The following is a 21,935-nucleotide window of genomic DNA, read 5'->3' on the forward strand; positions in this document are numbered from 1 at the left end:
GCAAAGGGGCACTGCAGAGCCAGTGCCTACACTGCAATTCAAACACAGCAATAAAACACTACATACTGGTTAAAATCTGCTTGCTAAACCAAGTGTGACTGAGCTCTGTGTTTTGCTCACTCCTAACATTACTTGAACATGTCTGACCATGAGCCTTCGCAGAAGGCACCACAATAAGGTCTCAAATTTGATGTCATTCCACGGTTTTACTGTGTCACAGACAGAGGAATGGTTTGGTTTGGAAGGGACCTTAAAGCTCATCTTGGTCCAACCCCCTGCCATGGGTAAGAACACCTTCCACTAGACCAGGCTGTTCCAAGCCCCGTCCAGCCTTTCCTTGAACACTTTCAGGGATGTCCTTCCTCTCATCCCTCTTTTCTTGCAGTCAACACAGGAAAATTACATTTTTAAACCAGAACAAGCTCCTCCAGGCACCACTGTTACACCAACATCAATAACAACCTTAAAGCCTTATCTCAGGAAGCGCTGCCAAGAAGGTGGCAGTGAAAAGGTGCCCTGTTTAATCAGTGTTCCCCTACACCATGTGGGACATAGGAAGTTTCTCCTGTACTTTCCTTCCCTGACCTCATGGTAATGCCAGAAAATAGAAGCCAAATCAATTCCCAGAGACTGACACAATGCCAGCCCTGCTGTCCTTTCACTCCCATCAGTTCAGCCCAGCCCTAAGTAAGACCTTCCACAAAGGAAGACAGTTTAACACAGTTTAATATGTAAACCAGTTTTCAGGAAACTGGAGCAAAGAGAAAGGAAGAAAAACAGGTTTTATTTACAGATTTCCTGACACTTAGAAGCCACATTTTCATTTCATTCCCACACAATCAGCTCTCCACTGGGAAGTTCCGCCTTCATCTCCTCATTCACTTCTGTCGGTGCTCTCAGAGGAGGCAAGGGAAGTGTGCTCCATCCTTACGCTGCTTTCCAGTCACAAAGCAGCCCAAAATAAACACGAGAAGACTCTGAACCACTAAATATTTTTAAGTACTCGACACCCAGTTCCCTCAGAGAACTGCACAGATTGCACATTGACAGAATGCTGGGATTCTTCACACATTTTCCAGGCCATATTTCCCAGAATTTACAGTTTCTTCCAAAATATTGTGCAATGTACTACACCACCAGAATACTCAACTGCTTGGCTGGACACACGAAGTGATTTGCTCATTTTCTCTTTTCAGTTTGTTTCAGGTGATGTTTCTATATAAGATTTTTTTCAGTCAAACCAACATACAGTAAAATAATTCCCTAAAACCCCTGAGGAGTTTGAACTATCATCCATTTCACACCGAGCATCAGCTCTAGAATATTTCTTCTAGGAGACTATTGGAAGCAAGTCCAATAAGTTGAAAGTTAACTCAGTTCTTCCAAATTCAACTCTCAGAGATCTCCAGCCTCACCACGGAGAGGGAAAATCATATATATATATATACACACACCCCCACATATACACACAGATCTATCCCCCTGCCCTGGCTGCTCCTGTTTCCAAAGGGCTCCATTTTAACCCTGAGGACCCTGGGTAAGGTGGCCAGTGCCACCAGCCACGTGGCATCAGCGCAGTTATGACCACGGAGCTGCTGTGGTTTTATGTACAGAGTTTACTACCACCTTATAAAAGAAGGATTTCCAGAAGGCAAATGGACCGACGTCTCAAAATAGAGTGTTTACATTAACGCTTGGCAAGCAGAGCCTGCAAACAGAGATGAATGGAGATAAGCTATAAAAAACACCGTGGACGTTTGCTTGCTGGAATAGGAGCCTGTAATCCAATTTCGAGTCCTCCTGCCAAGTGTTACACACACACAGCATCTTTGTGCGTGACGCCCTCAGCCCCCACCGCCCCCGAGCGAGGCTCAGCCGGCGAGAGGAGCCGGCAATTCCGGGGAACGCTCCATTAAAGAGCCGTTTGGACGGGAAGTTACGACCTGGGTATATCCAAACCCACTGTCCCTCCATTTGTGGAAACATTAAAAAATCGGGAAAGGACAATAAACGCTGCCTGAGAGGCACGAGGGAGGCCAGAACGAGGGCGGAAAAACAAACCTTTCTGCACCTTTCTGCTGTTAATGGAGAACAAACAGGCCTTCCCTGCATTTGGAGGCTCACGAGAGCCCTGCGGATGGAATTACTGGTTTGTAATTAAACGTGCCTGTTTGTTCCACACACAATAAAAAGAGTCACATAAAACAAGCCAATTTGAGCAAGCTCTCCCTGGATGAACCAGAGCAGGATCATTTTGGACCAGTGGGCACACGCCCACACCCATCAGACCAGAGCAAGGGCGACCCAGCTCCAAGTGCCAACTCCATCTTCCAGACTTTCACACTTCTGAAAACTTTTAACAACCCTGATTAGGCTGGGTTTTGGTGTTTTTAATGCACGAAGTTATATTTTTAAACCTCCTAGTATCACCTGATATCTGGGAAGAATTCTCCTTCCCGTTGGATTTTAGTTTGATACAACACAGCAAAGATCCCTAATTCAGTTAATCGCTCATCACATAAACAAAGAAACCTCTTGAGAACCAGAGAGCAACACGCACATGTATTTGCAATGCATAAGAGGATATTTTTTTTTTTAAATGGTAACAATGCAATCTATTCAGTGTGAAGAGTCTGGGAGGCCAATTAAATACTTTGGGTTCCATAATTATAATTGCAGTAATGAATAGGAAGGAGCATTACAGCTTGCACAATGCAGTTCCTCCTCAAGTCAATGATTCACTTCTTGTCTGCTTTCAACTAACCTTTTGTGTCTCTTCGTATCAGATCTTGCAGATTACTTTGACTAGAATAAAAATATCCCCAAATATCCCAGGTAACGTAATACATTTGGCACCCCCCAACTATGGCTGCACGCAGCCTACAGAAGGGATTGTGCACAAAATGGATAACCTTAGTTTTGATTAATTAATGAAAATACAATATAGCTCAGGCCACTGGCAAGCCCATGACAACAGGGGAAAGCTGAAACCTGACTGCCTGGGAGGTTTTGAGGTTTGCTACCCCTCTAAAATAGCTCTTCCTGATCGCCCCTCACCTGTGGTGAAGGATTCCTCTCCCTCATTTTCTTCCTGCAGCAGCTTTTATCCACCCTATTCCTGCAGAAATCAGCCTCAGGAAACTGAGGACTTACTCCCAGAGAAGTTAACCCCAGATTGCTCTGTTTCCACTTACAAAATGCAAGAAGTATCTTTTGGTTGGTTGGGTATTTTGCCAGATATTCTTAGGGCTCCCCCAGCCTCGATGCCCACTGTACTTTGCTGCATTTTGAGAATGAATCACCTGACAGGAATCCCTGAACTCCTGAGAATTTCCAAATACACCAGAGCAGAGGTAGATTTTTCCCCAAATGATTACCACCTTTGGTAAACCTTCTGCAGGATCTCTCCTGCAAAACAAAGCTCTTTCTCCCTGAAAGAGAAAGGGTTAACACTTGCACAGGCATCAACTGCCCCCCTTACCTTGAGGAAATGAAAACAAGAGATTTAAGTAAATCCAGCTTTATGAATTCAAAACTTCAGCCACTGCCTGGAAGACAGCAAAGCAACATCCTTCATCGATGCACAGAGAAAGGGAAAAGTTAATTTTATTGATGGAAGACCCAGAAAGAGGCAGATCTTAATCTGGGCGAGTGAAAAATCTCCTGCTCTGTACAACAAACAGGACCTGAAGTGCCAGGCACTGCAGGGATTTATTACAAACCTGAGGAGACAACAAAACACACGCCCCTTCTTGGGGTTAAAGCAAAGTGCTTTTGGACTGTCACTGCTCATCAGAAGTGACTCTGAGGGCCATCGAAGGCCCTGCACATCTCTGCACACTCTACTCATGTAATACCATGTAAAACAGGCCTTTAGAGAACCTGCTGAACACACTGCCTGCCTCCAGAAACTCACCTGGGCACACTCCCCACCTGGAACACACCTTTAGTCACCCACAGCTGCCCTGGGTTTACTTCTCTTTGGTATTGTTCAGAAAAAGATTGAATCAAAGGAAGAGTCAACCCTTGCCTGGCTGAGGACTCCTCAGAGGACAAAAGGAGCTCTGCAAGATCACTAATTACTCACTTACTGCCTTCTAATGAAGGCAGCTCACAGAATCTGTCATCAGGACAGTAACAAGACTTACCCAGAGCCACAAGCAGCCCCACGTCTGCCCATAATGACCCAGCCCTGTAACACCAGCGCTGCCGCAGTCGGGTCCGAGCGCGGCCACGTTAGCTGACATCTCCTGTTGACTGAATTAGAGCATCTTCTAATGAGGCTCGCTTCAAAATCATTTTACATCCATTTGCTCATGTCAGCATCAATGTATTCAGCATTATCTACCAATTAGTAAACCGGAAAACATTCTTTAGATAATCTAAAATCTCACTAAAATATTCAACGTGTCATTCATTTACTACAAACTGCCCTATAAAAACAAATTACTGGAACCAGCTGTCACAAAGCAACAAGTGTCTCAGGACAGAGTGGTTTTTAAACTGAGGGCTTTGCTGTGGAAGTGTGAGACACTGGTATTCTGCCTTCATCTCCAGCAGATTCAGTCACTTCTGACACTGTCTGTGTCCCCACGGAGTGGGTAAAGCCACTTCAGGTATTGAAACCACTTGGAGACCACTCCATTGTGGAGTTCAGAAGGACAGCCTGGGGGTCAGGGCTGAGGGCTGGGAAGGGGTTCACCTGTTAACAGAATCCAGTGTCTGTCTGGGATTTCACCTTCTGGCTCCTCAGACCAGTCCAGCACCAAGGACACAACACTGTGAGATGCTCACCTAACCTCACCTCACCTAACCTCACCCAACCCAACCCAACCCAGGCACCTTCTCAGTTTGCAGTCAGGGATGATCCTCCTCACCTTTCCAGGCCTGTTGGGGATTGACAGACTCAGCGATGGGAAGGTGTTTTCCACTAGATCAGGCTGGCAGGGATCTCAAACAGCTCTCCACGTGCAAGCCAAGCCCGGTGATCGGTGCCAGGGCTGCAGCTCAGGTGGGGCACGGTGCCAGCCCCCCACCAGCCCAGCCAGGGACTGCTCTAGAAGGATTCCTAACCCAGCAAACACCCAGGAGCAGCCTCAGTGAGCTCACCCAGCACTGGGACAGTTCCTGGCCTCGGGAGGGTGAGGATCACTCCCTGCCACACCACCACACTCCTCCACTGCCAGAGCCACCTCCAAATCATCCCACCTCATCAGCTCCCAGTGGGGGCATATGTTAGGAAGAGGACTCTGCATGCCTTGGCAAAAACAGGGCAAAAGCTTTTTGTCTGTTTTTCTTCCTATTCAAAAGAAGCAAACCCCCTTGTTTTTCCCTAAGTTTTGCAGGCACAGGAAGGGTCGTTTGGAGGGTGGCTGGCTTTTTTTTTTTTTTTAATCTCTGGAACGTGGCAGAGCAGTAAATCTTGCATTATGCTCTGAAGAGTGTCAGGTTTGGGCTTCATTTTGGTCTCAGATTAGACTCCTGAAGCAATGAATCTTCCATCACAGAGGCCATTACCAACTTGGTTTTCCTTCATTTTGGACTGCTTTATCCCTGATTGTGTTATCAAACTTATCTCCAACCCTCTCAGCTGAGAGGGGCTCAGCAGACCTACAGGTTTCCCCCCTGCACCAGGCGAGGTTTAGGTTGGATTTTGGGAAAATTCCTTCCCTGGAAGGGCTGCCCAGCCCTGACACAGCTGCCCAGGGCAGTGTTGGAGTCACCATTCCTGGAGGGATTTAAAAGCCACATGGATGTGGCCCCTGGGGACATGGTTAGTGTGGTGGCCTTGGCAGTGCAGGGTTAATGGTCTGACTCGATGATCTTAGAGGGCTTTTCCAACCTAAACGATTCTCTGATTCTAAATTACCATATGCAAATTGTGATCATTTAAAGGCATTTATAAAAATCAAGTAAAACAGCCCATGAATATTGAAAAATGCTTAAGTGCAAAGTTAAACGACAATTTTCCAAACACACGAAGGAAATCTGACCGTAACCAACCAGTCCCATGAAATACCGTATCTATCATCAACTTTTTAATTACCAATTGATCAACATGTAGACAGTGTAATAGCTTTCAGCTTTTAATTACTGAACTATCAAAATTCCAACCAAAAAAGGAACCTCCAGAGATGAAACTGTAATGCTTGATTATTCACTGCTACATAATGAATGATTTGTTTTTAAACAAGATGTCAAGTTCCTCATGTAATCCATCTGGATGTGTGACTCCACAAAGCTCACACTGCCCATACTAAGTACTTGGGGCTCCTCTTCTCCCTTCTCTCCTGACCCCATGAGCGAAGGGGGTTTGGGGGATTTTCCCCCCTTAAGGTAAAACAGTCCCAAATCAAGGGGCTGACAGGCAAACAAATGCCAAACCACGCTGCGAATCCAGGCACGTCGCTCCAGTTCCCTCCAAAGGGACAGGTTTTGCCTGGGAGGGAACAGATACTCCTTCCAACTTGCCTGTAGTCCCGAGGAAGCAGCTCTAAACCCAGAAACACATCCAGGGAATGGTGGGCATGAAGTGCTGCCTCTCCCTTCGCACGTACGGCACCCACAGAGGCACCGCCGCCGCCGGATCTGGGATGCAGCTCCCAGGATCTGGGATGCAGCTCCCAGGATCTGGGATGCAGCTCCCAGGATTCCTTCCCCAAACTGAGCCCAGTGAGCGCTGTGAGGGTTTAAGTGTTGCACTGCACACAGAAGTACATCGGGGCGGGGAGAGGCTTTTTATCTCTGCCCTAAATTCAGCATTGAGCTGAACGTCACATCCACAATCCCCTCCACTCACTCACACAACCTCCTCTCCTCCCATCTGTTTTTATCCTGATAACCATTCCCACCTCAGAACCCCAAATCAGCCCCCTGCAAATTTCCCTTTCCCTGGCAAATGCACAAGATTTTCAGCAATGTGACAGTGTGTCTTGAGGTCACAGAGCCCTCCACAACCTACAGCCCTGGAAAGGATTCTGCCAAATCCAGGTTTTTTTGCGTTCAGAGAGACATTTCCCAGGAACACTCGTTAGCAAATTCAGGGATCTGAGCAGGGATGTAAAACATTCTGGAAGTAAGAGTGTTAAACAAGGGTGGTTCAAGCAGAGCCTATTAGTCAATTAAAAACAAAACTACCAGCAAATAACACATTTGTTCCTTCAGCCCAGTAGCAGAGATGAACATCCCTCAGCCCGAGTCCCTGGTGTATAACCCTTCAGATGTTCCCCACGCATATCATCCCCTAATAGTTATTCCACAGAACAGCATCTGTTCCCACAAAAAACAGGGAACAAGAGCCTTTTATTTTCCTTCGTCACAGCCTCAGAACCCCAGTTATTGCCAGCCAAGCCCGACAAGACTTCCCCCATAAAATCACCCACTGCAGCCACATCTGGGCTCTGATTTGCACACGGAAACCACAAGCTCCTTCCTCGCACTTCCCTTGGGAAGCTGCTCGCACGCCGAGCTTGTACAGATTTCCACATAAGAAATTCAGTAATCAGTCCAGGAGCTGTAAGCACTTATGACAACAATATCTATCAACACTTACCATATTTACAACTAAATCATGTAAATACCAGGCAGCTCTCCCCTGCATGCTGATAATCCGGACAACTGAAGGCAGCAAAAAGCCACTCCAAGAGGAGACCAGACAAACGTAACCCCGTGGGGTGGGAAACAAGCACCGGTGGCACTCCAGGATCACCGACAGCACCGAGGAGCACCCAGGGCTGCCTGGGACAGCCACGGCAGCCCTCAGTCATTCACAACAGCTTCTTGTGCTTGGCTTTGTATATTTTCTGTACACATTCGAGTATTTCGTGTCTATTTCGTAAATATTTCATATACAGGATCCCTAATATTTCCCCGAAAAACAGAAACAAGCTGCTTCAATACCTACTCAGAGCTCTTCCCTCTCCATCTGCCTTTGAATTCTTTATAAATCCTAGGAACCGATTTAAAATGAAAAGATCCCAATTTCAGAGAGGTTTTTCTCCCCCCTTCAAGATGGACCGTTTTTATTACGCTCATTAAACCCACAAAAATGACTCTTCAGCTGGTTCACTCAAACGCAGCTTCTATCTAAAGCAGTTCAGGCAAATGCTTTCCCAGACCTTTATGAAAGAAAAGTGATCCCATACGTAATTGGATTTTTTGGCACAACAAAAATACCAAGTTATTAAAATTCTCACACGGATTGTGTCTTTAATGGACACCAGAGTCCTCAACCACTACAAACACATTTTATGTAAAGCAACAAGGAGCTGCATTTCCAAAGGTTTCCCAGAGGATCCAGGAACAGCTTGCAGTGCAAGGTTTGTTTTTTGGGCAGTGAAATCCAGAAGCAGGGAATTATCCCACTTTTCCTCCAACATCCTGTCTGTGCACACCCACCAACATCCCCATTAATTCTGGCACAAAATCCCTTCATCCCCAAGAATCCCTTTACCCACTGGACTGACCACTCCACTGGGCTCTCCCTGGGAAGAAGCAGATGACCAGGCTGAAAATAGCTTACTAATCCTAATTTATTTACTGCAGAATCATTTCATCCACCCCCTACTTTCAGATGGGATTTATACACCCCCACAGACCACCATTCTCCCATGGAGAACTATTTTTGTTCCCTTATCCTGCCTTGTCCATAAATCCAAAGTAGTCAGATTTTGGGGGGTGCAGTGCATGGGGGGAAGGAGAGGAGGAAACTGTGAATACAACAGGTTATCCACAAGATACTTATTCTTGTAGAAACTGTAAAAAAGTCTTCTGTAGGAAACACTAAAATCACATTTAATGGGACTCTTGCTAAAGACAACCTCCCCCTTCCCAAACAGGAACGGGATCAGTAGACCCACCCAACCTCACACAAAATAGAAAGAGCATCCCAAACCAGACAGCTGGATCCGACATACCACACATGCCTTCCCAAGCTGCATTCCACACGCACCATGTTGTGTTAACATACTTGAAAATTTTGGATCCAATTTACCAAGGAGAGCCTGGAGGAACGAGCCATCCTCTAACTGTGCATCTGAAATTCTCCCAGAGTGATTTAAGAGCTACATCACTGGGTTTGCCATAAACCCTCTGTTTACAAGGCTCCTTGGATTCCTACAGAGCAATAAATGATTTGCCTCCAAGTATTTTCCTCATTCCTCATCTCAGAGTTTCTCCCCCTCTCTCTGGTGTCCGAAGGGAGCTGTGTTAATCTCCCGTCTATCCCGCTTTAATCTCCACTCTTACCGAGGAGAAACTGTGCTCCTCGTGCTGAGGAAGCAATACCTGGCAGTTATGGATTGAGGGAGTTGATTAAATGTGTACATCCTGTTAAAAATTCTATGGAATGATTAAAGTATAAGACCTTTAAATCGAAGCAGAAGCTGTTCGCGTGGACAGAGCTCAGGAGCCTCAGCGCGGGAGTCACCTTCAGTGGTTCTGGCTACTCGGGGATGAGTAACATCTCCTTGGAGCCACCCACAGGTCAGGAGCTGAGGAAAACCAGTCTCTACCAGTGACACAGCAGGAAAAGCCACTGTGTGTCGTGACCCTACAGACACAGAGTCTTAATGACACTCCGAGCAGTCCATAAAATCACAGTAAATGAAGGTCAGAAGTGAAAAGTGTCAAAGGAGAAATCACACTCAATTTTTATACACCAAGAAGAAACTTCCCTGCACCCACACTCCAACAGTGACAACGGACAAGGAGCAGGAGCAGGTTACCTGGGTCCTGCCTCAGCCCCAGCACGAGTCACCACAAGCATCAGCAGAGGACAAGGGAGGCACAATGCCTGACAGCCCACCCTGCTCCGGGCAGGGATCTGTGCTACCCCTTACCCTCCAGAACAGGAATAATCCTGGCACACGCCAGGAAACTGCACGTTGTTTCTCCGGACTCTGCACAGTGTGGTAAAAAACGAGGCTGGCAAAGAAATTAATCTGCCTGGAGACCCAGAGCTGCTGTCAAGCCAACACCATGACAGCCCTTCCCGTAGCAAGCAGGGGTTTCACTTTGCTGGTTCCTGCTGCGCCCATCCTGGAAAAGCTGGCTCACCCCGAGGAGTCCTAACGAACCAACCGTCCCCCAGAAGCTCCACCTGACAAAGCTGACACCCGATGATGACAAGCATTCCCAGCTCTGATGGCTGTCAACCAGCTCTGTCAACCAGCTTCCCCCAGCGCCACGAGCCCCGTCAGGCTGTCATCGGGAGACGATAACGGAGACGGCATCGCTCGGGATCTCAGCACCATCATCCAGCAGCATTCCCTGAGCAAGGCAGGGACAGATCACGGCATGAAGGCTTTTAAAGAGCTGCTGACACCCAAACCAACGCAGCTGAACAGAGCCCGGGAGCGCACGGCAGGGCCTGTCCTCCAGGCAGCTGGGAACAGCATCTAATTCCATACAGACTGGGAAAAGCAGAAGGGGTAACCTAAGGAGCTTTCCTGCTTCTACCAAGTTTCTATGATCATGACCTATGTCTGTGTTAGCTAATATGAATGAAGACATCAAAGGGACAATGGGAGCACCAATAGTTCAAACCCTAATTTCCAGCAAAATAGCTAAGAATGAGAATCCAAAACAAACCAAGCTACAGCAACAGCTCTCTAAATGCAGATATTTCAGGTCCTCACTACCATGAAACTAGTCCACATGGGTGGATGTCCACATGGCTCCAGCCAGCACGGAGGCACTGTGTGAAGAGAAGCCTTTGCAGCTGAGCCAGCAGCCCTCCTCCCAGTTTGACCCAGCTATGCCATTTCAACACGTCCCAGTAGACAAAGGGCAGATGTTGCCCAGAGTTATCCCATACCACACCAGGGCAATGGGTGGGAATGGCTCTGGAGAAAGTCACTGTGCTTTCCCAAGGTCAAGGAAGCATCAGTGTCACGGAGCACATCCCAGAGCAGCAACACTGTGCTAAACGCATGAAGTAAGAGCTCTCTCTGAAGAATTAGGGATGGATGTGCCTCTGCACAGCTACAAAACCAGGGCTGCAGGGGCACGAGGTGCCTTTATTTCTGTGTGTTAGCCCAGAGGCTACATGGAAAGTTTCCTTTCCGGCCCAATTCTCACAGAGCCCTACTTTGCTGCAACCCCAGCTCCAAAGCTGAACATGACTAACATTGAAAGTGCTCTGCCAGGGAAGCTGCCAGGCAGCCTCATTTAAAAACAGGGAAGCAGCAACAAGCAGTTCCTCATGCTTGATCCGATTACTCTGATCTCTCTTTTGACGCTGCAGACTCAGACTCGTATTTCTATTGCTCTGCGGGGGGAGCAGAGGAGGGAGGGAATGTCACTTTGCTGCTTCATATTTCTTTCTTCCCGTCACACTTTGGAGAAGAGATATACATTACCAAGCAATGGAAAGGAACGGACGAGGGGTCCAGGATGCACCCACCTCACAGACAGGATGTCACACAGGCAGGTGGCACACCCAGGACCCCCATCAGGCCACCACCCACAGTATCAGCACTCCTAGACCTCTCACACTGGAGTCTGGCAAGCCCCAACACGGTCTCGTTCTGCCCATGGAAAGTTTATATCTACAAACAGTATTACTGCTCTAACAAAAAGGTCTGTTTCTGTTGAAGGCTGAGGTATCTCAGGTCCAAGTGCCATCATATTTGGGATTAGCACCCAAGTGCATCTCTGTGAAGGAAGACCCCCACTGAGAGAGTCCAGCCCAGAACCACCAACTCCAGAGCCCTGCTGACAGTTTGGGGGATGCAATGACATTTACATTCTGGAAGGACACCTTGGAGGAGATCATAAATCAGATTCAGGCACTCACTGCTAAAAAAGCACACCACGAGACCACAGAGGTTCACTCCAGACGTAACACGAACCCAGGCTTTCATACACCGAGCGCTCGTCAAGTCTAAGCACAATTTTAGGCCAGCCCCATGGGCAGCCTTGGCTCCAACAGCTCACTGGCATCTCCCTGCTCTGCAAGTAGAGATCACCGTCCCCCACCACTTCCACTGCTCGGCTCCAGAACGTGGAACACGAGTGCCGCAGCCTCACCGTCCTACGGAAGGCTCCAGCCAGGAATGTAACTGCTCAGGGCAAACTTCACAGCTGGGACTGGCAGAGCAGGAATGTTTCCAACACAACTATTTCCCACTGCCAAACACACACCTGGTCTTGAAAAAATGCTCACCCTCATGTCCTATTCCCCCTTCAACATTAGTACCTGACTGGAACTGCCATTAAGAGGGAAGGGGGAAGCCAGGCTGGTTTCAGGTAGGACCTACAAACACGGGCAGTGCTACTTCAGAAGGAGAAACCAAGGCAATGCCACCACAGACCTGTCAGGATGCAGCACCTGCACATGAGACTATCAGCAAACACTGAGAAGCTGTCAGTGTTTCCACGGACAAAAAAACACCCAAAAAAGCAAAACTAAAGACATTTTCCAGTTAAGCTACTGCCCACAAAAGTTTATATCTCTGAGTAAAGAGATGTGCCTAAGTATCGCTTTGATCCTTCAGACTGGAACTTAACGGGGTATCAAGTCTTCCACTGATTCACCTTGAGAATTCGGTAAGGTCAGAGTGTTTTTAATGCTCAAGTTTTTAAACCACAGAAGAACACAGTCAATTAAAACCAAACCGCAGGGTTAAAAATAGCTGGCCCAACCCTGCGGATGGACATTATTGGTCTAAAATAACCAGGGCAGCAAAGCAAACGCCCCTGGTGCAACCCAGCCGAGTGTTTTAACCACGAGCAGCCACTGACCACAAGCCGCGGGCGAGCGCGGTGCAGGCTCAGCACCAATTCCGAGAACCAGCGCTGCTCCTCAGGGATCTGTACCCCTCGCCAGAATTTGGAGTGGGTGAAACAGACTGGCCTGAAAGTCAGGTTTTTAGAGCCCCATCCAGCACTGTACAGTGCTTTGTGGGGCTCCTCAACACCCAGTTCAATGTCGTGCAAAGGTGCAAGGTGAGAGTCGGGTGTGCAACAGAGCCAGAAAACCCAAAGGTTCAACAGGCAACAAGGACACCAGGAAGGAGAAAAACTGTTGTTATGGCAAAAAAGGCTTAGAGAAAGCAAATGGGTGGTGGTCACACATGGGCAGGGTCGTCAGAGAGTCGCCTGCACCCGCAGTTATCGCAGCTGGGGCTCTGCCTGCCCTTACAAATTAAAAACTGGAATATCTAAATCCAGCTCGTGGCTGAACCACAAACGCCAGCTTGTCTCAGCGCAGCACAGGCCAGTCACCACGCGCCCCAGCCGACAGCTCCTCGTGTCCCAGTTACCGAAGCTGAGACTGAAGCCTCGTGGTATTTCCCTTCAAACTCGCCTGCCACACATCCAAACCCCCCCTGCTCCCCAGCACGCTGCCCCGAAGCGCCCGAGCCCACGCCGGGCGACCTTCAAAGCGTTTGTGGCGGAGCTCCCCGGGAACCGCAGCGGCAGCTGCTCGCTGCAGCCTGCAATTACATCGCGGGAAAGCGGCTGATTTATGGAACTTAAACAAGTACATACCACTCCTAATTACAACATTCCACCTAGGGTCTCTCCTTCGTGGCAGGTTTCCACACAGAGTCCCTTTATTTAGCGCCGGTGGCTTTGCACCACACAGCCTTCCCCAGAGAAACAAGCACAACTTATTTTTTTAACACGTAGCATCCAATTTCTCAGCAGAGACACCGGCTGCGTGTCCAGCTTTGCTTGCACTCTTAAACCTCAGCGTAAGTATTCACTTCCTGGCCCAGCTCCAGGGAAGGCTGCAGCCTTGCACCCGCGCTCTGCTCCCAGTCTCTGGAGCCTGCTCAGATCCTGAGCCATGTCTGGATACAAGAGGGAGTCCCTGCTTTCCTGACAGAAGTACCACCAGGTGATACCAAAAACCAGAATAGGAACAGGTTGTCAAAACCCCTTTACAAAGTATGACAATAATCCCTAGAAAAACAGGCATTAAGCAGAAACATCCAGAAAATTCTGCCTACATGCCAGGACCAGGAAGATGGCTTTGGTTTTTGTGAGCAAACGCATTCTGAGGGGTGCTTGGACGGTCCATTTAAATACAGGGCGTATCCAGGCTGGAACACAGGTTTTATTCCGGGTGGCCTCAGGTAGATGCAGGGTTAACGAGTTGACCCATTTTCCGTGCAGCAATAGGGCAGAGAGCACGGTCGATGGCACAGCCATGGCCCCACGGACGCCTCTGGTCCTGGCAGGACCGGGGGAAGGCTCGCCAAGCACCCGGGCGACCGAGCCAGAGCTGTTTGCTTACAAAGCCTCCTTTATTTACACACCAGGACAGACAGCGCAAGGCAAACAAAGGCGACGGCAGCGCAGCATCGGCAGAGCGGTCGCTGGTACGGCCCAGGGGTCCCCAGGGGAGTGCGACTCTTCTCCGGCCTCTTGTCCCCACAGCCATCTCCGTGCATGAACAGTGGCCGCCTGTGCCAAGGAGATCCCAGCTGCGTCCATCCCGATGGCATCCATCCCAACAGCATCCATCCCGGTGATGTCCATCCTGCCAAAGGTGCTGACAGCTGCCCCCTCTTCAGAGCCGAACGCGCACGGAGCAGATCGATCTCCTCGCCTTCCCATCCCGAGGAGCCTCCTTGGCAGTGGTTTCAAACCAGATTGTCGTGCTTATAAACCTGGGCTCAACTGCCTACACGCAAGACAAATGAACCCAAGCTGCAACCCAGATGGATCGCTCGATTCCCCAGCCCCTTCCCCGGCGACGTTCGCGTCGCATGCAGAACACAACGCGTGTTGCTGAAGGCCAGGGATGAGAAGACTCGCCTTGCTTGCATACAAAGGCTCCTTGGAAACTCACTCCGTGTTTACAAAGGAGCCTGACTTAGCGCAGCCGCGGTGGGAGCACTCGCTATCTTCACAGGGGGCTTCTCTGAGGCTGCTTTAATGTCAGCAAACACGGAGGCTGCAGCCACCACCACCCTTCACCGGCCCATCACAGCCACGGCCAGGTCGCAGCTCCGTGCGGACGCTGTCTTCAAATGCCTCCCACTGCTTCAGCTGGAAAGTTGCTCTTCCAAAAGTGCCGTGTGACACCGCTCCACAGACACGCCGAGTTCCACCCCGGCGCTGCCCGACCGCCTCGGCGTGAGCCAAGACCATTCCTCAGCCCTCGCCCTGCTGCACAGGGGCACTGCGGAGCTTAATGAACCGGAAAGCATCGAGAGCAGGCAGAGGAGCCACAGACACACACACAGACCCAGCCAAACGCACGGGCTCATCCCGAGTTACTGGCTCAGCTCAAACCAAGTCCCAGCGGCACCTACTGCTGTTCCAGTGACCCCCGGGAAGGGAGGCAGCAGAGCCCTTAGCCTGGCTCCGCATCACGGGGGTGCCACCACAGCAGTGCCACGGCGCTCGCACCGCGGTGCCTCGGGTGGCAACCGCGCGGGAGACAACGGCGGCACTCTGCGATCCACGGCAACGCCGCTGCCACACGCTAACGCTGTCTCCCCGGAATACTGAAGCTGACAAATACACACATTGGCAAAAGGGGAGAACAGGGGGAAAAAAAACCGGGGGGGGTCTTCAACTGAAAGGAAATTTTGCCTAAAAGCAGGAGGTCTGAGATTTTATCCCGTGATTCAAGGTACCGCAAAATAACCATCTTCCCCTAAACAGCACCACAACCTCGGCTGATGCTGCGCGGTGCTTCTCACCCCGATGTACGGGTCAGGCACAGTCGCTGCGATCCAGCATCCAGCCCTGCTTTTGTTTCCCTTCAGCGGCTCCTCGATCGTGGCATTCCAACCTTTAGCCGGGCAACGGCGACAGGCTGAGCCTGCCGGGGGATCACTTGGCCTCCAGTTAAAAACTGCTCTTACACAGAGGATTCAAGGTGAGGGTTTAAGAGCAAGGCAGCAAAACAAAGGATGGAGGCAGCCGTCCTGCAGGAGGGCTCTTATTTCCAATCCAGGTTTCTCCCGGTGCCGGGGTCTCCAGGTCACACCATCGGCGGGAGATACACCCGGCAGCGAGCAGCACCAAACGCACAAACAGCAACAAAACATCTGAGAGCTACAACGCACCGACCGCGGGAACACCTGGGCGGCTGCTGCCGGGCACGGAGGGGTTGGACCGGAGCGTTTCCCGGTCTCGCAGCTCCAAGAGCCGGCGCGGCGGCTCGTTCCCATCGCTCCCGGCTCCCCTCGCCGGGCGCTCCGGGATGCGGAGCGCGGGGCTCGGGGCACACCGAGCGCGCCGGGGGGAGATGGAGTCCCTGTCGCAGCCGGACGGAGGGGGAACGAGCTGAAAGCGACACCGGCTCTCTCCCCCCACCACGATCCCACCAAAAACGCCGCCCGGGGAAGAGAGGGGGGGAAGGCATGGACATGTACACAGGCTGTGAATAAAGCTCTTTGTTCGCCGCGCTGCTGGCCCCTGTGTCCCCCCTTTCCTACGAGCGGGATTCAACAGATCGCTCAATAGCCTCTTGTTCTTCACAAACATCCCAGGCAGAGCACCCACTCCCTCCGGCCATGCCGCCCTGTGCCGCCCCGCGGGCACGCTGGAAACGCGAGCTGGCGTTAACGGGGGATGTTTGAATGGAAGATTCAAACCGGACACGAGCACAGGTCGCTGCTGCGGCTCCCGGGCTCGGCGGGAGCGATGCCGGGCTGGGCGGGGGGCTCGCCCGCCCAGCCGGGGGCACCGGAGGGAACCCCGCCAGCCACGCTCGGGAGGCCTCGTTAGCCTCAGCTAATTAGCGCCCGCTGCAGCCGCAGCGCCCGAGCCGGGCGATCGCCCCCGAGCGCGCCCAGCGCGGAGAGGGAAAGGGGTGGGAGCGGCTGCGGCGGAGCCCCCGCGGCCACCGGGGGAGGGAGGGGAGGAAGGAGAGAGAGAGAGGAGAGGGAGGGGAGGAAAAGGGAGAGGGAAGCGCCGCGCAAGTTCCACTTGGATTCCAACAGGTTCTCCGCTCCCGCGGGGGTGCAGCATCCCCCCGCCGCCGCAAACACCGGGGGGAGGCGGAAAGGGGGAAACAGAGGGGGCGCGCACAGCAATTAGTTTTTAATTGCGAGGCCGCTGATGAGCCCCCGGGCAGCGAGAGAAGCCGCTTCCATGGAAACGGGCAGCGGCTGCCCACACCGCCCCGCCACGCGCGGCTGAGCCCGCCCGCCGCTCCCGCCGCCGGGGGCGCTTCCCGGGACCACCGGCCAACCGGGCGCACCGGGCGAGGCGCGGGGCGACGGCGGGCAGAAGCACGGGCGCGCCGCGGACCCGCACTAACCAGGGGGTACCCGAGCTCCGCCGCGACCCCCCCGGGGGCGAACCCCCCTCCCCGGTACTGCCCGTCCGCGGCGGCGCCCCCGGCGGGCGGGCGGGATGGGGGGAGGCTCGCGTCCTTCCTACCTCTGGGGATGATGGCGGCGGCGGAGAGGAGCAGCAGGAGCAGCGGGAGGAGCCCCGGGGCGCCGCCGCCGCTGCCCGCGGGGCCGCTGGGCTGGGCGCGACCCGCCATCGCCGGCACCTGCCTCGCTCTGCCGCCGCCGCGCGCCGCCCGCGGGAGATGGCGCGTCACGGGGCGGGGCCTGCCGGGGACACGCCCCCTCGGCCCCGCCCCGCCGCGGGGGTCGGGGCGCGCGGGGACGGGCGGGGACCGAGCGGAGCGGACCCGACCCCGGCCGGGGAAGGGGGGGGGGCAGAGCCGGAGCGGGGCCGTGCCCCCGCACCGCCCTGCCCCAGCCACAGCATCTCCCCTCCGGCTCCCAGCTTTGCCCCTCAGCAGGGTCGTCGTGCCCCCGCAACATCCTCCCCCCGCCCCCGGGGTACCACCCCAGCATCCTTCATCCCGCGGTGCCCCCTCCGCCGGCGCTCTCCCTGTCAGGGATATCCCTCTCAGCATCCCCCCCGATCAGCAGCGCGTGTGTGTGTGTGTCCCCCGCAGCCCTTCCTCCCGCGCTGCCCCCCGTTCATCCTCCTCCCGGGATCGTGTGTGCCCCCGCCCCAGCATCCCTCTCCCGGGGTCCCCCCGGTATCGCCCCCCCGCGCCGCTGGAGGCGGTGTTGAGCCTTCCCGGCTCCGGGGGAGCCGAGAGGCCGGAGCCCACGAGCCTCCCCCCGGCGGCGGCGATCGGGGCTCGGTAACCGCAGACCGGCAACAAATCCGCCTTTCCTGCGGATCTTTCACCCTCGAAATGGGTTTGGAGGGGGTTAAACGGAGCAAATTAACAAGCAAACCCCCAGAATTGCCCCGTCCACGCCCCCCATCGCCCACCCGAGGGCTCAGCTGTAGCAAAGGGAGTGGCTGGTGTCACTGGCAGGTTCATCCTGCCCGGGAAGGGTCCAAGCTCCCCTCCCAACCCACGGCACCAGGAATAGAAACAAGGAATCACTGACAACGGGCCCAAGCATTAATGGAGCAAACACAGAGGATGTCAAGTATTCCCAACCTTATTAATTAGGTTATTCCAAGTTAACCTAAGGCAGGTGAGTTGTCAGTTCAGCTTTATCATCCCACATTCTGCCAAGCCTGAGGTTAAAACCGCCCAGGGCAAGTGTTGAGTCACATGTGGGGCTGGGAAGAGCTTTCACCCATTGGAATGCGAAACAAGGCTGGTTTCACACCAGGGAACGTGCAAAACACTACTGGCTTTGGACTTGGCTTGGGGCATCTCCCCTCCCTGTATCCCTGCCTCCCCACTCCACACTGTCTCCCACAATGACAAGCCTTTCTGCTCCATAGCCATGCCAAACATCTCCCTTTCCTGCTCAACAAGCACAGTTTGGGGCCACCATAACCATCACAACTCCATAACTAAGCCAGATTAATCTCCCAGTTTGAGAGAGCACTTGTCTTCACCCGGGACCCCAAATTCCCTCCTCTCTAGGAGGACCCCAGCCCCACTAAACACAGCAGAGAAGCTCCGTTGGCCACTGGGCCATCCCACACCCAGGTATCCTGTGTGTCTGTCCTTAATTACACAGAGCAGCCCCTCCTCCACGATACTGCACGTTCCGACCCGCTGTGGCTCAGACATCAACTGCGAGACAACCCGAATTAACTAAACAGGTTTATAATAATTCAAGTATTCCGAGGGTGAGAACAATAAGTAGTAGGAAATACAATTTGCATAATAAATATCAATATCACAACAGCTAAAACAAACCATGACAAATTATCTGCTGGTAAATGGCCGGGAGATTATAGAATGCAAATTGCAAATCCTGAACTCTAGGAAATGACTTCCCTAACCTCCCGCGTCTCGTTCAGCAGACGGAGAGGGACTCGGGTTGGACTCAAACTGGCGATGTTCCTGCTGGAGACGTCTTAGTGCCTTCCATTATGCATCAACTTTAATTTCAAGAGGAAAGCGATTTCCTCTGTCCTGGAAGCTTAGCCTCAGATTATTTGTCACAGAGTGTTTAGCAGTGACGATATTGCGGCGCGAGGCCCGCTGGCAGTGATTGAAAGCTGTATTAAATCAAGCCACTGGCAGGCAGGGACAGCTGTGGAGCCGGGAGCGTGGCAGCAGTGGGGGCACGGGGGGGCAGGAAGGGCTGTGAGGGCTGACCTGACCCATGAGCACAGCGGGTGTAATCGTGGCTGTCATGGGATGGGGTCACTCCCTGAGTGACAACTCCCACTGGCAAGCGGCCCCTCAGTTCTGAGACTCACCCTCACCACAAAAACTGGTGGGAAACGGGGGATGCTGGAAAACCACCCTGTGGTGGAGCTGCTCTGGAGCGAGGGCTACGGCCCTGGAAAAACCCAAGGGCCAGCAATGCCTATGGATGCCACTCCAGAACCTGGCATTGAGGTGAGGAGAGGAGTCAGTGACAGAGGAGCTCTCCCAGGGCCCCCTCTGTGCTGCCAACAGTGAGAGCTGAAGTGCCACAGCCCCAAAATCAAGCCTGTCCACAGGCCAGCAGCTGCAGCTGGTGCCCACACCAAAGATCAGGTTTCCTCTCCTTGACATGGGTCAAGAGCGGCAGGAATTCCTCCTGGGAGCCTCACCCATGCCACTTGGAGACCCTTCCCATGTGTCATTCCTGCTCCCCCCGCTGTGCTTTAGCACATCTCAAAGACCAGATGGTGTTTTTGCATTTTAAACCCAATAAGCCATTGTTTGTTAATTCAACTTTTAAATCAGAGCAGAAATGAACTTAAAAATGAGAGTTCCAATCTGTGATATAATTCCAGAGACAGAGCCAAGCCCTGTGGTTTCAAGCACACTTACAGAGAAAGGCAAGAGAGAAAGGATAAAGGCAATTTGTGCTCCACCTCCCTGTGACACAGCACTGAACAGGGGCTGGGACGTGCCTCAAGTGGCATTTGGCAGTGGGATGCAGCCACAGATCCATGGATGAGCAGCAGTTGCTGCCAAAGGGCCGAGGACTGGAGCAGTCCCGGTGCAAACTGGCACTAGTCCTGCCACTGCCACCACTGGCAAAGGTGTTAGGGGACACAACATCACCCAGTGGGTGGCTAATTTCAAATAACCAACACTAATTATATCCATTACAGAAGTAGTTACAGTTTTCAGATAGGTTTACAAAACCAGTGATCAATTAAGTCCCTTTCCTTAGTTTCACAGATGGGCAAAGGGAGCCAAGGTGGCTCACTAGCCACAACAGCTTTCACCACGTGCCCTGGGCTTTGCCATTTGTTCCCTAGGAAGGGAAAAAGAACCGGAAACTGCCTGAGCTGTCCTCTCCAGAAAAGGGCTATCCCACAGAACACGTCCAGGTACAGCTGGAGCTGGCATTCCTGCACAGCTCTGTGAGCCTCACATTAAAGGTGTTGAGGAGCCCGCGACCAAAGCGCTCCCCCACGCCCAGCAGTGTTTATCCTCTCACCGTTTTCTGTCAAGTGAAATAAAACAGTTGTCGATCTTGGGGAAAGCACCGGCTCTGAAATTTTCAAAGAGCTGCACGGAACTTCAGCCACACAATTCACATGAAAGAGGCGCGGGGCTAAATCCCATGTAGCTCTTTGAAAATGGAGGAGTTCCTCAAAAGGAGTCTGGGGAAGGAATAATCGAGTTATAGCATTTCAGATTTAATGGCTCGCCTGAAAGACACCTCGGTGCTTGCCAGGTGGGTTGTGTCCCCTCCGCTGGCAGGACCCCCCAGTGGGACCACAGAGTGTCTCCTTGTACCTGCCCCCAGCTTGGGGAGCTCAGAGATGCCTCTTTAAAAATCAGGTAAAAGTGCAAAGCCTAATTTCAAGTCTTTCATGTGCTGTGAAAAAGTTGTCATTGGCCACGCTCTCCCTCTATAAATTCAGGGTTTAGTTACAGCACAAATCACTCCCAATATATTTTATTTATCTGCCTTCCACTGCAACGAACAACAAATTTGTTCAAAGTTTCCAGAGGTAAAACGGAGGCTGAAGCACCACGCAAAGCTTTGCCAAGGACAGAGGGAACATGGGATTGTCCAGCTCCATCAGGGCTGGGAGCTCTGTGGGGTCATCACCCACATCCCCCTTAGAGCAGAGCCCAGGCAGGGAGCCCTGTGCCCATCCCACAGGCTGAGCCAGCAGCGTGAGCATCTCCTGGGATTCACTGCAGCCCACGGGCAGGTCTGAGCGTTTCGGATTTGCATGGAAAAGGTGGCACACTTTAAAAGGATTCCAAAAACCACTAGTGCCAAATCAATAACTGAAAGCAACAAGTACCAGGAAGGTATCATATGGTGACTTCACCTCTCTTGGGCCAAGCACTGCGGGTGCACACAAGGACCAGTCACATCTCCCAGAGCAATAGTGTCACCTTTGTACCACACCTATGTTGGGCACCCTCTGCAAACACCACAGTTTCACATATAATTTACACAACTTTCCCCAACACGCACTGGATATTCCCATTTGTCACTTCCCTGCAGGTGGGGGGGGCAATGGGGGCTCATTTTAAATTTTCATTTTTGTTTCCACAGCTAAAAGATTCCATTTAATTATTTTTGAGCCACGAGTGTGACAATAAAACGCAAAAG

The 21,935-nt window shown here is 52.1% G+C and overlaps 1 protein-coding gene across 9 annotated transcripts in view; it reads right to left on the reverse strand.

The window, feature by feature from the left end:
• Positions 1-17,478, reverse strand: part of CADM1 (cell adhesion molecule 1) — a 138,337-nt gene extending 120,859 nt beyond the window's left edge. For all 9 annotated transcript variants that reach the window (XM_032709351.1, XM_032709350.1, XM_032709348.1 and 6 more), the window contains exon 1: positions 17,353-17,478. In XM_032709351.1, the coding sequence (XP_032565242.1) occupies positions 17,353-17,461 (109 nt within the window). In that variant the 5' untranslated portion in view covers positions 17,462-17,478. The remainder of the gene's footprint in view (positions 1-17,352) is intronic.
• Between the last annotated feature and the right edge of the window lie 4,457 nt (positions 17,479-21,935).

The sequence above is a fragment of the Chiroxiphia lanceolata genome, chromosome 23 (genome assembly GCF_009829145.1).
Source record: "Chiroxiphia lanceolata isolate bChiLan1 chromosome 23, bChiLan1.pri, whole genome shotgun sequence".
Classification (NCBI taxonomy): domain Eukaryota; kingdom Metazoa; phylum Chordata; class Aves; order Passeriformes; family Pipridae; genus Chiroxiphia; species Chiroxiphia lanceolata.